This window comes from Aegilops tauschii, chromosome 2, assembly GCF_002575655.3.
Source record: "Aegilops tauschii subsp. strangulata cultivar AL8/78 chromosome 2, Aet v6.0, whole genome shotgun sequence".
NCBI classification, from domain to species: Eukaryota; Viridiplantae; Streptophyta; class Magnoliopsida; order Poales; family Poaceae; genus Aegilops; species Aegilops tauschii.
Genome location: NC_053036.3, coordinates 622,533,811 through 622,548,964, shown reverse-complemented (window position 1 = coordinate 622,548,964; position 15,154 = coordinate 622,533,811). Strand labels below are relative to the sequence as shown.

The 15,154-nt window shown below is 45.7% G+C and overlaps 2 protein-coding genes and 1 pseudogene across 2 annotated transcripts; 2 read left to right on the top strand and 1 right to left on the bottom strand.

The window, feature by feature from the left end:
• Positions 1 to 3,042: 3,042 nt before the first annotated feature.
• Positions 3,043 to 3,870, bottom strand: LOC109733750 (mavicyanin). Its single transcript, XM_020292968.3, has one exon. It carries the CDS (start codon positions 3,776 to 3,778, stop codon positions 3,263 to 3,265), a length of 516 nt encoding a protein of 171 aa, XP_020148557.1. The 5' UTR covers positions 3,779 to 3,870; the 3' UTR covers positions 3,043 to 3,262.
• A 2,042-nt stretch (positions 3,871 to 5,912) lies between these two features.
• LOC109733751 (mavicyanin) lies at positions 5,913 to 6,638 on the top strand. Its single transcript, XM_020292969.3, has one exon. It carries the CDS (start codon positions 5,982 to 5,984, stop codon positions 6,486 to 6,488), a length of 507 nt encoding a protein of 168 aa, XP_020148558.1. The 5' UTR covers positions 5,913 to 5,981; the 3' UTR covers positions 6,489 to 6,638.
• Positions 6,639 to 10,679: 4,041 nt separating this feature from the next.
• LOC109733752 (mavicyanin-like) lies at positions 10,680 to 11,195 on the top strand (annotated as a pseudogene).
• Positions 11,196 to 15,154: the final 3,959 nt, after the last annotated feature.

The following is a 15,154-nucleotide window of genomic DNA, read 5'->3' as shown; positions in this document are numbered from 1 at the left end:
CATGTGTATGTGTGAATAATTAATGGTGGTTGTGAGACATTCGATTATATATATATGATCAGTTCTATGAGAAAATCTATTTATATATATGCATAACATGTACAATATCTAGTATCGTAAAATACCAGCAAACAAAAAAGAATTAAATGGAAAACACAAAATTAATGGAAAAATAAAAATTAAAACCAAACCCCCCCCCAAACATTTAGTACCAGTTGGTGCTACCAACCGGTACTAATGGTCTACCAGCACCTGGGCCTGGCTCGTGCCACGTGATGGCAGTTTAGCGCCGGTTCGTGCTGAACCGGTACTAAAGGGGGGGCTTTAGTCTCCACTCCATAGTGCCGGTTGCAGAACCGGCACTAAAGGCCCTTACGAACCGGTGATAAAGGCCTGTTCTGCACTAGTGCCCGGTGCTTGGTGAAGAGCAGCGACCTCACGCAAGTTGAACATATGGCCACCAACAACGACCGCCTCGTCATCCACTGCCACCTCCGACTGATCAAGACGACCACCACAAGGTTGCCACCTACCACAGAGCCGCCGACCGCCATCGCCGTCCCACCTTCCGACGGGTTGAAACACCATCTCAAGGTGCCCGCCAGACTCCCGAAATCGTGGGAGAAAGGGTGGATGAAGAGACGAGGGATGCAGCTCCACTGTTGATCCTCAGGTACAAGCTAAGAATAACTGCGGAGATGATCCTAAAGAAAATGCGGAGATGGGTTTGAACTTTTGATCGGTGAAGCAAGTGGATCCTTACCTAGTAGTAGTATTAGTTCTTTGGGAGAAGCTAGCAAACATGTTCGTATGTTGCAACAGGAGAAAAAAATCGATGCATTTTGTCTAATAAGTATGGTAAGTCCCCACATTTTCACTGCCTCTATTTCAACACCGCAGGGGAGCACTAATATAGTGTAAAAACTTAATATGCAATATAGTGTAATTTACTTAATTGTAAGCTAGGGAGCTTCCCAATTAAGTACCTTGGACTGCCGATTTCCCACAGGAAACTCGCCATTTCCGAGTGGGAGCCTTTGTATGGTAAAGTGGCTAATAGGGTTAGCCCGTGGCGAGGGAGATTCATGTCTTCGGCGGCTAGATTGATTCTGGTCAATTCTAGTTTGTCATCCCTTCCACTCTTTATCATGGGTATGTTTCTGCTGGCGGATGGGGTTCACGCGAAATTTGACACCCCGCATTCCAAATTCTTTTGGGAAGGAGCTGAAACGAAAAATAAATACCATCTGTTAAAATGGGCTGCAGTGTGCCGACCTAAGAAATTCGGCGGTTTGGGGACTACTAACTCCAAGCTCATGAACGTAGCCTTGCTTACCAAATGGTGGTGGAAGTTAGCAACTAACGAATCGGGTCTATGGGCGGACTTGCTTCGTGCTAAATACTTCCCGGACTGGAATGTTTTTAATGCCAAGGCCTCGGGTTCACTGTTTTGGAATGGGATCCAGGCGGTTAGACCGGCTTTTGCGCTTGGGGCGAGGTTCGACGTGAAGAATGGCCTGTCCACGAGGTTCTGGTTAGACACGTGGTTGCGAGTCAGGCCTCTCAGGAGTTCCCGCAGCTATACAACGTGGCCTCGGACACGAATGTACTGGTGGGAGAGGCCTTGCGCTCATCGCCGCCAGCGATCCATTTTTTGAGGCCGTTGAACACGGCTGAGCTGGCGAGTTGGGACTCGCTTCAGTCTCAAATTGGACCGCTTGCCCTGAGTCAGGACGCTGACGTTGTGTCCTGGGACTTGTCGGCGTCCCGTAAGTTCTCGGTCAAGTCCTTGTATAGCAAGTTGACTGAGGGTAATGCCTTAGATATATCTAGGGGTCTATGGAAGGCTAGGATCCCGTTAAAGATTAAAATCTTTCTTTGGCAAATGTTTCGCAATAGACTTCCAACGGCTGACAACGTGGCTAAGCGTAACGGGCCTTCTGATGGGTCCTGTGTGGTGTGTGAATCGTTAGAGGATGCGAATCATGCATTATTTCAGTGCGCACTTGCTCGTTTTGCCTGGAGTGCGGTGTGAGAGGTGTTTCAACAAAACTGGAACCCGCGATCGGGGGCTGAGTTGTTGTCGGTGTTGCAATTGCAGAGGGGTGCCAAGGCCAGGATCTTGTGGAGCTGCGTGGGAGCATTGTTATGGTCCTTATGGACAGTGAGAAACAAAATGACCATCGAGCACAAGTTCCCGGCTAACCCGACTGATGTTATTTTCAAATGCCATCTTTTTCTACAGAGTTGGACACCGTTGGGGAAACAATGCGATGCCAATCTTATGAGGAGCACAATGGAGAAGATTGCCAGTAGTATCACGAGACTTCGTCAAGCGACTTGAGCTTCTTTGGGCGACTTTCTTTTTGGCTTATTAGCGAGTTTGTTAGTTGGTCGGCAGGGGCCTGCCCTATGAACTTTGGTCTGTAATATGCGTGGTCGATGTGGCCTGTTGAGACTTTCGGCTATGTGGTGTGTGCGTTGTAGAATTCGGTGTTGTGGCCTTCGTGGCTTTATTAATTTAAAGCCGGACGCGTCTAGCGTCTTCATTCTAAAAAAAGTTCGTAATTCGACTTGCATGCCACTAGCTAAAAAAGAGTATACCCTGATGACGGGTATCCGCAATGGGGCAAGGAGTAGCAACTGAATAATGTATGGACAGACATTGGGACAACATGCATGCAACCATCCTATTCCAACATATAATTACTGGACCATACACATATACAGTTACTAGTAATAAACTAATAATTACTTGACTAAACATAAGGTACGCATGTGCGTGGGGCTGCGCAAGTGAATTCAAGCAATTAGATCGGCAAGGAGAAGCAAGATGGCGAGGCTAAACCACATGGCCTCCGCAGAGGTGACGGCAGATATAGACACATTGGGAAGTGTTAGTTGCAGTTGGGCTGTTGGCCGGGGCAGGCGACACTAGGAGTAGTTAGGCATGACATCAATCGTGACCTTCATGCCACACATGCAATGGCGAGGGAAGTTACGGATGAAATAGCGGGTGCTGTGATAATGAGGGGTATGACATGATTCCAGAGCTGAGGGTGGCTTTTTATGGTTGGCGAACATGTTTCGGGACTAATATTGTACTAATACTAAAATAATTTTTACTACTCATCCTCCAAAATGAATATGCAAAACGTGAAGCCTGAATACATACAACATACGATATAATTACTTGACTATACATGTACACCACGTATGCTTGATAGTAAACAGTGACTTCTATGTTTTTTTAGAGATGCACTCAAGCCATCAGACTGGCAACGGCAAGCAAGACGGCGAGGCCAAACCCTGTGGCCTCCATAGAGGTGGCGGCTGAGACAGGAGCTGGCGGGGGAGCGTTGCTTGCACTGGGGCCGCTGGCCGGGGCCGGCGAGGAAGAGGACGAGCTTGGCACGACATCGATCTTGACCTTCATTCCCCCGGCGCAGTGGCCCGGGAAGCCGCAGAGGAAGTAGCGGGTGCCGGTGGCAGTGAGCGAGACAACATCATTCCCGGAGTTCAGGGTGGCGATGGGGCTAGCAGTGCTGCAGGAGTCGTAGTCGGCCTTGCTGACCTCGAGGACGTCGTGTGCCTGAGGAGAGTATTTGAAGATGATTTGGTCGCTGGGGTGAAAGTTCCTGGAAGACGCCCAGGTGCCGTAGTTGGTGCTGAGGTCCCATGCACCACCTGGCTCGCCGACGTTGTAGATTGCCGCCGATGCGGTGCTCAGGATGGCCATCGCGGCCACGGCGAGGAGAATGGTTCTCATGACAGTCATTGCGGTTGGAACTGAAAGGAGAGCTAGCAGAGGAGATTGTAAGACAGGTGCTGTGTTGATCCTTTGAGCGGAGATTGTGTTTGCTTCTCTAGGTGTCTGTGTCGGGTCCTATATATACAATACAGGCTATGCCCAGCTGGGTTGAAGAAACGTGTGCGGTAGGTGGAAGGCTGGAAGCGTAGAATAGACTACATATATCTGAATTTTGGACTTTGAATGTTTATGTGGGAACACAAGCAAGCTAGGCAGCATGCACCTACTACTTGGTCATCATAGTCAAACACGTATAGATATATAATAGATAATAGATCGACGGAAGATCTGAAGACCGGGCCTACTGACTGCTTCACGCATTGCCTTTTCTTTTCTTCAGTATCGACGCGGTCTACGCGATGTAGACTATCACAATCCATGTCCCTGCTCACGTACATCAAGGGTTCGTCGATCAGCATTCAACTCGAACTTCTCTTCTCTCAAAAAAGAAAAACTTTTAACTTCGTTTATTCAATATTTCATCATTACTACCTGAATATCACTTTAGAACTAATTATGTTACAACCTTTAGTGATTTCTTTTACACCTTTCAAGTTTCAACGACAAAAGAAGTCACGACCTCCAATTTAGAAGGAGAACGATGAACAAAATTCCAATGTTCAAATCAAGAAGTAAAGCTTTCATAACATATACAGTTAAGTTAACACGTTTTAAATTACATCCACACACACAAAAAAACACGTTTAGAATTGGTAGAATGGAGCTATCAGCTGGCATGTTGAGCCCTGCAATTGAGCCACAGTGCATCATCCTGGATTGCAAAATAACGTCATCGAGTGAAATAATATAGTGCGATGCATTATTAAACTGAATTAAAGTTTACAAATATCCACTATATCTTGGCGGGAATATCTCTCCTACCATTTGGCATGACTGGTGAGCTATCTCAAAAACAATGAACAATAAAATCTCTCCTCACACGCAAACTTGTAATTAAAGTTTCATCACTTTGTGGTTCTTTGAGTAATTCATTCACATGCGGATCCTCTCCTTCGGTCATTGTTGATGGAAAACCTAGATATATCATGGTGACGAGGACTACTTTTGATACTAGTGCTGGATAGATTTCTCCGGTCTAATTTCCAGCTTTCTAATACATGAGTTGCACGCTACAACTAATTAAATTACTGCTTCAGTGTTACAAAAAAGTTACAACATTGTTCCAACAAAACAAGTCACAACTATCAACATAGAAAGCAAGTGATATGTATTGCTTAAAAGACGAGCATCAAAATCAAGAATTAAAGCGTTCATACCACATACAATTAGGAATTTAAAACTGGTAAAAATGGAGCTTCCAGCCTGCAATCAAGTAAATTTTATCTAAAACGAAAGGCCATGTTTATCTTGGCCGCAATGGTAGAAATTCGTTTGGATCTTGGCCTCTATATCCTCCATGTAACCTATTCAAGGCACGATCCTAATAAAGGCATGCAACAGGCCTCCGACGGCAGGCCCGTACCACGCACCTGTGTAGAGTGTTCGGCTGCACAGGGCCTCCAAATCAGTAGGACCCCCATTTTCTACTATGTGATAAAAAAGCTCTTATTTATATATTCCCTAAAAAAAATCTCTTTTTAATATAGGTATATAGTTTAACATTATAGTGACCAAATGTACCATTTGTACTTCATATTGAATTAGTACATATAATTAAATAATTCCGACAACAACATTTTAGGGTCTCTTTAATATGTCGAATCCACTAATAAAAAATGATTTGTCAACATTTTAGCATCTACGTCAGAAGGTATGTGGATCGTGTTAGTCTACGTCATGTCTTGTAGACCGCGTCGATATTGAAGAAAAAGGAAAAGAACGCGTGAAATGGTCAGCAGGCTAACAGCACAGCCCGGTCTTCACAAACTGAGTCAATTTTGATCAAGTACGTACCAGCTGCATGCCTAGCTTGCTTGTGTTCCCACCTACTACACACAACATTCAAAGTCCCATATCCAGGCACACGCACTCCATTCTACGTTTCCACCAACCGCACATGTTTCTCCGTCCCACCCGGACTGTATTGTCCTTATATATAGGACCGGACACCGCCACCTAGGGAAGCAAACACATTCCCCGCTCAAGGACCAATACATCAGCACCTCCCTTGTAATCTCCTCTGCTAGCTCTCCTTGCAGTTCAAACCTCAATGGCTGTCACGAGAACCATTCTCGCCGTGGCTGTAATGGCCATCCTGAGCACCGCGTCAGCGGCGATCTACAACGTTGGCGAGCCCGGCGGAGCGTGGGACCTCAGCACCAACTACGGCACATGGGCGTCCTCCAGGAACTTCAAAGCCGACGACCAGATCGTCTTCAAGTACTCCCCTCAAGCGCATGATGTCCTCGAGGTCAGCAAGGCCGACTACGACTCCTGCAGCACCGCCAGCCCCATCACCACCCTCAACTCTGGGAATGATATCGTCACCCTCACCGCCTCCGGCACCCGGTACTTCATTTGCGGCTTCCCTGGCCATTGCGCGGGTGGCATGAAGGTCAAGATCGATGTCATGTCTGGCTTCTCGTCACCCGCCCCAGCCAGCGGACCAAGTGCAAGCAATGCTCCCCCGCCGACCCCTGCCTCCGCTGCCACCAATGTGGAGGCCACCGGTTTTGGCCTCGCCGTTTTGCTTGCCGTTGCTGGCCTCATGGCTTGAGTGCATCTCTGCAGCCGCAGGCACATGTGTACTTTGTGTATAGTCAAGTAATTATTACTAGCAACTATATGTGTGTATAGTCAAGTAGTTATGTGTATGTTGGACATATTCAGGTTTTGCGTTTTGCTGATTCATTTTGGAGATTAATAAAAATTCGTTTGGTCTTATACAATATTTGTCTTGACACACGTTCTTGCTAAACCGTGAGAACCAACACTTTCGTAACTTAAACTTGTATTACAGAAATATATACTTAGATTAGACATGTAATTTGTATTGCCCCTGATTGTAAATGAACTGTCCCCAAGAACCAGCTGCCACAAATGGTGGAGAACAATTAGGATGCCCCCAACCCGAAACATACTGGATGAAATTCGGCTGGGCAAAAATCCCGTCCTTTGCTCGTGGAGTGCCATACATGTTCTTGTTTCTAGTGTTGCAAGGGACAGTCACCGTTATCGAGGGAGAGAGAGCCATGGGAGTCGGTGATGGGTGCTTTTCGGGAATGAATTCTTCCCTGAGATCGATGACTATCGACGCCGTGAAGGACCAAAATTTCCCCTGTCCTGGCCCCGTCCACTGTAAAAATACCTTCGACATTAGGTAAAGAACATTCATCAAGATGGTCCCTACTAGCTAACCGCCTATTTTATTTTGAGGGAATAACCGCTTATTTTATTAAAATGTTTTCCCTTTCCCTGCCAGCTTTAACTTTGTTTTGGGCGCCGATCTGCAAGAAACGCGACCGACTGGATAATATGGACCAGCAGGCACCGTGTATAAATCGTCTGCTCTCACCATTTAAACCTCAATTCACCTTGAAGTAAAATGTACAGTGCATGAGGGTTAGTAGAAAATGCTGAAATTTCAAGGCTTACCTAGCAAAAAGATGCTATGAGCATGTACCACAAATAGTCCAAATAGACCATAGACGTCTATCCAACGTTGGTGGGTGTGTCCGGTGTACTTAACTTTCAAGAAAATTTTCATCACTATAATCAAAAGTAGTCCTCGTTGGCGCCATTGTATATCCATCCTTTTATTACATAAAATTTACTTTAATATAATATCCGTTCACTCTTTTTTTAAGCTGTTATTTTGCAATTCAGGATGATGCAATGTCGGTCATTATTTCTCTGCTTAATCCGCGGTCAAAAAAATTTACTTCGTGATTTTAATATAGGACTATTACCTCTTAAGTTGAAAGTTGTGACATGGAATTCATACAACAAGGCTGCCAGTTTTAATAAGAGGAAGTGAGAATTTTTTTTTTCTATAGTGAGAGTTTAAATGCGGCTGGACCTTTGGATCTACTTCTACAAGGTTTGTGAGTTATTATAGTCAACTATGTCTCCTTGGAGCCTAGTCCGCGTCGATACTGAAGCAAAGCAGCACGCAATGGCTGCTATCAGTGGCGGAGTTAGCATTTGACATCAGGGTGGTCCGACCCCCCCAAATTTTTTTACAAGAAATATGACATGTGGACGTTCTAACCAGTTACCAATATCACATAGAAATAGATCATTATTGTCTTACAAACACACTAAAATTCTTGATTAAGTTTAAGTTTTGCATAAAGAAGCATACATAGTGCATACTATATGGATCATAATACATACCTAGAGAAGTTCAAAAAGGCTATGTTTCTGGCCTACGCTTTTGCCTTGCCATCAAAGTATCAATTATATCATCTTCATTCACCTCGGCAAAAGCATCCCTCTCAATGTATGTGACTAGGCAATCACCCAAAAGACTATCACCCATCTTATTTCTCAACTTGTTCTTAACTATACTCACAGCAGAAAATGCTCTCTCAACATTTGTTGTTGCCACCGGTAGAAACAATACCAATTTTAGAAGTAAGTACACCAAATTCAAAGCAGACATACAAGAAAGCAACTCCATATTAATCTCATCAAACCAATTTTCAAGCTCTTGACTAATTTGATCAATGACTCCAAGGAAAACTTCTCATCTCCGGCTTGCTCTTCGGCCACATCTCCCTGCCTTCTTCTTCTTTCCTATCTTCAGAGAAACAATGTCTCCGGCCCTCTTCATTCTTTAACAATTCTGCAATAAAAATTAGTTTCTATCAATAAAGCTAATTGAGACAGAAATGATGTGAAAATTATGCATGTGTTCATCAATTCATGGTAGCATAGTGCAAAAAAGCAAACCCTAAATAAAAAATTAGGGGGTTTCGGTACCTTAAATCGATTTGCACACTTGCTGGCTGCTGCCGCCGGAGACTGGCTACTGAGCGCCTGAGCGGCACCGACGGCCATCGGCTTTGCAGGGAGGCAGAGGGCCGGACTCCGGCGGAGGCAGGGCCGGACGGGCGGCAGGGCCAGGCGACAGGCGGCTCGGGTCAAGGCAGGGGCGGGCGGGCGGCAGGGCCAGGCTAGCGCCGGGCGGGAAGGGGAGGCGGGCTGGGCTCCGCCGCTCCGGCCAGCGACCGGCGAGGCCGCGAGGAACGGCGGCGGTGAGGCGAGGGCCGGATGGCGTCGAGACGAGGGCGCGAGGCGGGTGCAGACCTGCAGTGGATGAGACGAGGGTGTGGCTCCGTTCCGCTGCTGGATCAATCGGTATGTGTTTTGTGCTGATTTTTTTCTGGCCGGTAAAAAATCCATAGGTATATAATAATCTGGCCCTAAATCCCAGGGTGGGCCGCGGCCCACCCTGGCCACCCTGTAGCTCCGCCCCTGGCTGCTATGCCATGAGAACGCTGGTTCCTATTCGGCGCCCTCAGCGCCGAATACAGTGTTAATCGTACAGGGCGCATACCCCCTGGCTACGCGGGCCGGCCCAAATTCTTTCTTTCTATCTAAACTGATGCAAAAAAGAAGTACCAGGGAGGACTCGAACACGCGCGGTAGCGGTTCAGCGTGCCACTTGATAACCACCCCGCAACTCAACGTTTTCTGATCAAGTATATTTTCTTACCTATTGTGTTCCTTCTTTTCTTTTTCTTTCTTCTTTTCTTTTTTCTTTTTTCTTTTGCTTTTTTTACTTTTTCTAATTCGTAATGTTCACCGGATTTCATGAACTTTTTTTCAACTTCGATGAAGTTTTTTCAAAATTTGATGAACTATTTTTCAAATGTAGTGAACTTTTCTTCAAATTGGATGAACTTTTTTCTAATTCGGTGAATTTTTTTGCAAACGCGATGAACTTTTTTCAAATTCGATGAACTCATTTTTAAGTCAATGAACTTTTTCCAAATTCGACGGTTTTTTTAATTTGATGAACTTTTTCAAATTCAATGAACCTTTTTCAAAAAATCGATGAACTATTTTCCAGATTCAGTGAACTTTTTTTGAATTATGATGAACTTTTATTATATTTCGATGAACTTTTTTAAATTATGATGAACTTTGCTAAAATTCGATGAACTTTTTTTCAGATTTGATGAACTTTCTTCAATTTTGATGAACTTAAAAAACCAATGAACTTTTTTCAAATTTGAAAAAAGTTCATTTCTTTAAAAAAATGTTTCCGTTGATTTTTTTAGGAAAGTTCACGTATTTAGGAAAAAGGCAAATAAAACCGTTACATAAAAAGAGAAAAAAAAGAAAAAAAAAGGTTTGGGACGCTTCGCCACACCAGGGGCTTTGCGAGCTGGAGAAAGGATAAAAGAAGGAAAACGAAGTCTGTGAATACAAGTTGTTTGATGGTCTAGTGGTTCATGCACTGATATGCGAAGGGTGAGGTGTTGAGTGTGAATCCGACTCCCTGCAAAAATATCCTTTTTTGTAGTTGATCTACTTGTTCGCTGAGAGGCGCAGCGATCAAGCGAAGGTTTCTGGGCCGGCCCGGTAGACATCTCCTTCAGGCGCCAGGGAGCTGTTCGGGCGCATAAGGCGCCGAACAGGAGCTCTCCATGAGAACGCTTGAAAAGGTCTTAACATCTTCAGTCTATTATTTATTATATACTATCTATCTAGGTGTTTGAGTATATGACCAAGTACGTACTAGCTGCATGCCTAGCCTCGTGTTCCCGCGTACTCCATATTCTACGCTTTCACCTACCGCACGCGTATCTTCAACCCACCTGGCCATGAATTTGTATATATAGGACCCGACACAGACACCTAAAGAAGCAACACAATCTGACCTCAAGGTTCAGTATAGTAGCATCCGACTGTATCTCCTCTGCTAGCTCTCACTGCCGTGCTTCCAGGTCCTACTGCCATGGCCGTCACCAGAACCATTCTCCTTGCCATGGCCGCGATGGCCATCCTGAGCACCGCCTCGGCTGCAATCTACAATGTCGGCGAGCCCGGTAGAGCGTGGGACCTCGGCACCAACTACAGCACATGGGCGTCCTCCAGGAACTTCCAACCCGAGGACTAGATCGTCTTCAAGTACTCCCATGAGGCGCACGATGTCCTCGAGGTCAGCAAGGCCGACTACGACTCATGCAGCACTGCGATCCCCATTGCCACCCTCAACTCCGGGAATGATGTCATCGCCCTTACCGTGACTGGCACCCGCTACTTCATATGCGGCTTCCCTGGCCATTCTGCGGGTGGCATGAAGGTCACGATCGATGTCATGCCAAGCTCCTCCTCTTCATCCCCTAGCCCGGCCAGCGGCCCAAGTGCAAGCAACGCTCCCCCACCGACGCCCGTCTCCGCCACCATCTCTGTGGAGGCTACGGGCTTTGGCCTCGCCATCTTGCTTGCCGTTGCTGGCCTCATGGCTTGAGTTCATTTGTGCAGCTGCACATACATGTATAAAGTCATGTATAGTAAAGTAATTATTACTAGCAAGTATACATGTAGCCAAGTAATTATATGTGTAGATTGTATGTATTCGGGCTTCTTCTTTAATAAAGATTTTTATTGTCTCTCTCATACAACATTTGTCAAGAAACATGTTCATTCTAGAATTTGATAAGCTAGACTTGCATAACTTTGACTTGTACCAGGCAGAGGTTTATACTTAGATAGATATATAATTAGCATGATTGTTTGATTTGTCTCGAAAATATGTATTTGTAGGCTACATTTGAACTTGTAATAAGTGAAGTATTACATATCTAAGTGGAGCACATGTTAACATATATCTCGGGTCTAATATATAAGCTAACATGTGGTAACCTACAATGTGGGCGAGACGGGCGGCGCATGGGACCTCAGCACCAACTACGTCACTTGGGCGTCCTGAGCACCGCGTTTGCGGTAAGCTATAATGTGGGCGAGCTGGGCGGCGCATGGGACCTCACTTACGTTGAAGCCTGTATTTACAAGAAAGTGAGTGGGAGCTCTGTAGTATTTCTGATATTATATGTGGATGACATATTGCTGATTGGAAATGATATAGAATTTATGGATAGCAAAAAAGGATATTTGAATAAGAATTTTTCAATGAAAGACCTCGGTGAAGCTGCTTACATTTTGGGCATCAAGATCTATAGGGATAGATCGAGACGCTTAATAGGACTTTCACAAAGCACATACCTTGACAAAGTTCTCAAGAAGTGCAAAATGGACCAGTCAAAGAAAGGGTTCTTGCCTGTGTTGCAAGGTGTGAAATTGAGTCAGACTCAAAGTCTGACCATGGCAGAAGATAGAGAGGGAATGAAAGTCATTTCCTATGCCTCAGCTATAAGTTCTATAATGTATGACTTGCTGTGTACGTATCAGACCTGATGTGTGCCTTGCCATAAGTTTGGCACGGAGGTACCAAAGTAATTCAGGAGTGGATCACTGGACAGCGGTCAAGAATATTCTGACGTACCTGAAAAGGATCAAGGATATGTTTCTCGTTTATGGATGTGACGAAGAGCTCATCGTAAAGGGTTACGTCGATGCTAGCTTCGACACAGATCCGGATAACTCTAAGTTGCAAACCGGATACATATTTATATTGAATGGTGGAACTGTCAGTTGGTGCAGTTCTATGTGACGGGATCTACATGTGAAGCGGAGTACATAGCTGCTTTGGAAGCAGCGCATGAAGGAGTCTGAATGAAGGAGTTCATATCCGATCTGGGTGTAATACCCAGTACATCGGGTCCAATGACAATCTTTTGTGACAACACTGGAGCAATTGGCTTAGCCAAGGAGTCCAGGTTTCACAAGAGAACAAAACACATCAAGCGACGCTTCAACTCCATTCGTGAAAAGGTCACGGATGGAGACATAGAAATATGCAAAATACATACGGACCTGAATGTAGCATACCCATTGACTAAACCTCTTCCGCGGGCAAAATATGATCAGCGCCAAGACTCCATGGGTGTTAGATTCATTACTATGTAATCTAGATTATTGACAATAGTGCAAGTGGGACACAGTTGGAAATATGCCCTAAAGGCTAATAAAGTGGTTATTATTATATTTCCTCAATCATGATAAATATTTATTATTCATGCTATAATTGTATTGATTGGAAACTTAAATGCATGTGTGAATACATAAGCAAATACCAAGTCCCTAGTAAGCCTCTACTAGACTAGCTCGTTGATCGAAAGATGGTTAAGATTTCCTGACCATAGACATGAGTTGTCATTTGATAACGGGATCACATCATTAGGAGAATGATGTGATGGAAAAGACGCATCCGTTAGCTTAGCAAATGATCGTTCAATTTGTTGCTACTGCTTTCTTAATGTCAAATACATATTCCTTCGACCATGAGATCATGCAACTCCCGGATATCGGAGGAATACCTTGTGTGCTACCAAACGTCACAATGTTACTCGGTGATCATAAAGGTGCTCTACATGTATCTCCGAAGGTGTCTGTTGAGTTGGCGTGAATCGAGATTGGGATTTGTCACTCCGTATGACGGAGAGGTATCTCTGGGCCCTCTCGGTAATATAGCATCACAAGAAGCTTGCAAGCAAAATGACTAGGGAGTTAGTTACAAGATGATGTATTACGGAACGAGTAAAGAGACTTGCAGATAACGAGACTGAACTAGGTATGGAGATACCGACGATCGAATCTCGGGCAAGTAACATACCGACAGACAAATCGAACTACGTACGTTGTCATAAAGGTTCGACCGATAAAGATCTTCATAGAATATGTAGGAACCTATATGGGCATCCAGGTACCGCTATTGGTTATCGATCAGACAAGCGTCTCGGTCATGTCTACATCATTCTCGAACCCATAGGGTCCGCACGCTTAATGTTCGTTGACGATATAGTATAATATGAGTTATGTATGTTGGTGACCGAATGTTGTTCCGTGTCCCGGATAAGATCACGGATATGGGAGCTTCGGAATGGTCTGGAGGTAATTGATATATAGAATGATAGTATCTGGTCTCCGGAAGGGTTTCAGAATGCACCGGATAATTATCGGGTCACCGAAAGGGGTTCCCGAGGCCATGGGAGCATATTGGGCCAAACAGGCCAACGAGGGAGAGCACACCAGCCCACATGGGGCTGGCGCGCCCCCACCTCATGGTAGCCGGCCCTAGGGAAGGAAGGAAGAGGGCCAACCCCCTCTTTCCTTCTCTTCCATGCTGGGAAAGGAAAGGGGGGGGGGCTCCCTCCTGCCTTCCCCCCCACGCGCCTAAGAAGGAAAGGGGGGCGTGGCTAGGGCAGGCACCTAGGGCAGCCGCCGGCCCCCTTGGGGGCGCGCCTAGGCAGCCTCCCCCCTCCACCTATATATATGTGAGGAGAGGAGAGGAAAATACACACCACGAATCCCCAAGCCGTGTGTGGCGTCCCCTCTTCCTCTAGTTCGTCCTCCGTCCTAAACCGTTGAGCTTGGTGAAGCCCTGCGGAACAGTTTCACCACCACCGTCACCACGTCGTCGTGCTGTCGGAACTCATCTACTACTTCGCCTCTCTTGCTAGATCGAGAAGGCAAGGACGTCATCGAGCTGAACGTGGAGGTGCCGTGCGTTCGGTACTTGATCGGAATGGATCGTGAAGGTGTACGACTACATCAACCGCGTTGATAAAGGCTTCCGCTTAGCGATCTACAAGGGTATGTAGATGTTCTCCCCCTCTCGTAGCTATGCATCTCCATGGATAGATCTTGCATGTGCGTAGATTTTTTTATATTTTCCATGGGGCCTAACATCGGCGCCCCGTGAGCTTGCAGGACTCTACGCCGGACCCCGTCTAATCCTTCCCTACCGGCGGACTAGAGGAAAATCGATGCCCGAAAGGTTGACTCAACAAAGAAGTGCCACTGATGCGAGGACTAAAAATCCTAACCCATCGACTAGCCGAAGCTGAGGCACCAGGATTCCCTCCCCGCCACGGGCCGCCAGAGCGATGTTATATTTCTTGTTTGCTGATGTAAGGATGCTATGTTTTGCGCCGAGTGAAAGTAATTTATTTAAATAACAGGTGTGGGCACTTCCGGTTTGGATCCCATGACTCACAATTGCGCCTGCGGTTGAAGCAAGTGGACAACGGAGTAACAACTTGCATGATTTCCCCTCACTCTGCTTTTTATCATCTAGAGTTGGTTCTTTATTTTGAAAAACTATTTTATCATCTTTTCTTCGACTGCCCGTTATCCGCGTGATGTTGGAACACTCTGAACATACACTGGGGCACAGATGGTGACCGATTTAGGTGGCTGTCTGACGCCAAGAACGACTGGGCCGGGCCAATGTTTATGGACATGTTCGTGGTTGCAGCCTGGTCCATCTGGAAAGACAGAAATGGTTTCATATTCAAAAATAGTCCC

Excerpts from the sequence above, each read along its gene's own strand:
- LOC109733751 (XM_020292969.3), top strand. The coding sequence starts at position 5,982 with ATGGCTGTCACGAGAACCATTCTCGCCGTGGCTGTAATGGCCATCCTG.
- LOC109733750 (XM_020292968.3), bottom strand. The coding sequence starts at position 3,778 with ATGACTGTCATGAGAACCATTCTCCTCGCCGTGGCCGCGATGGCCATC.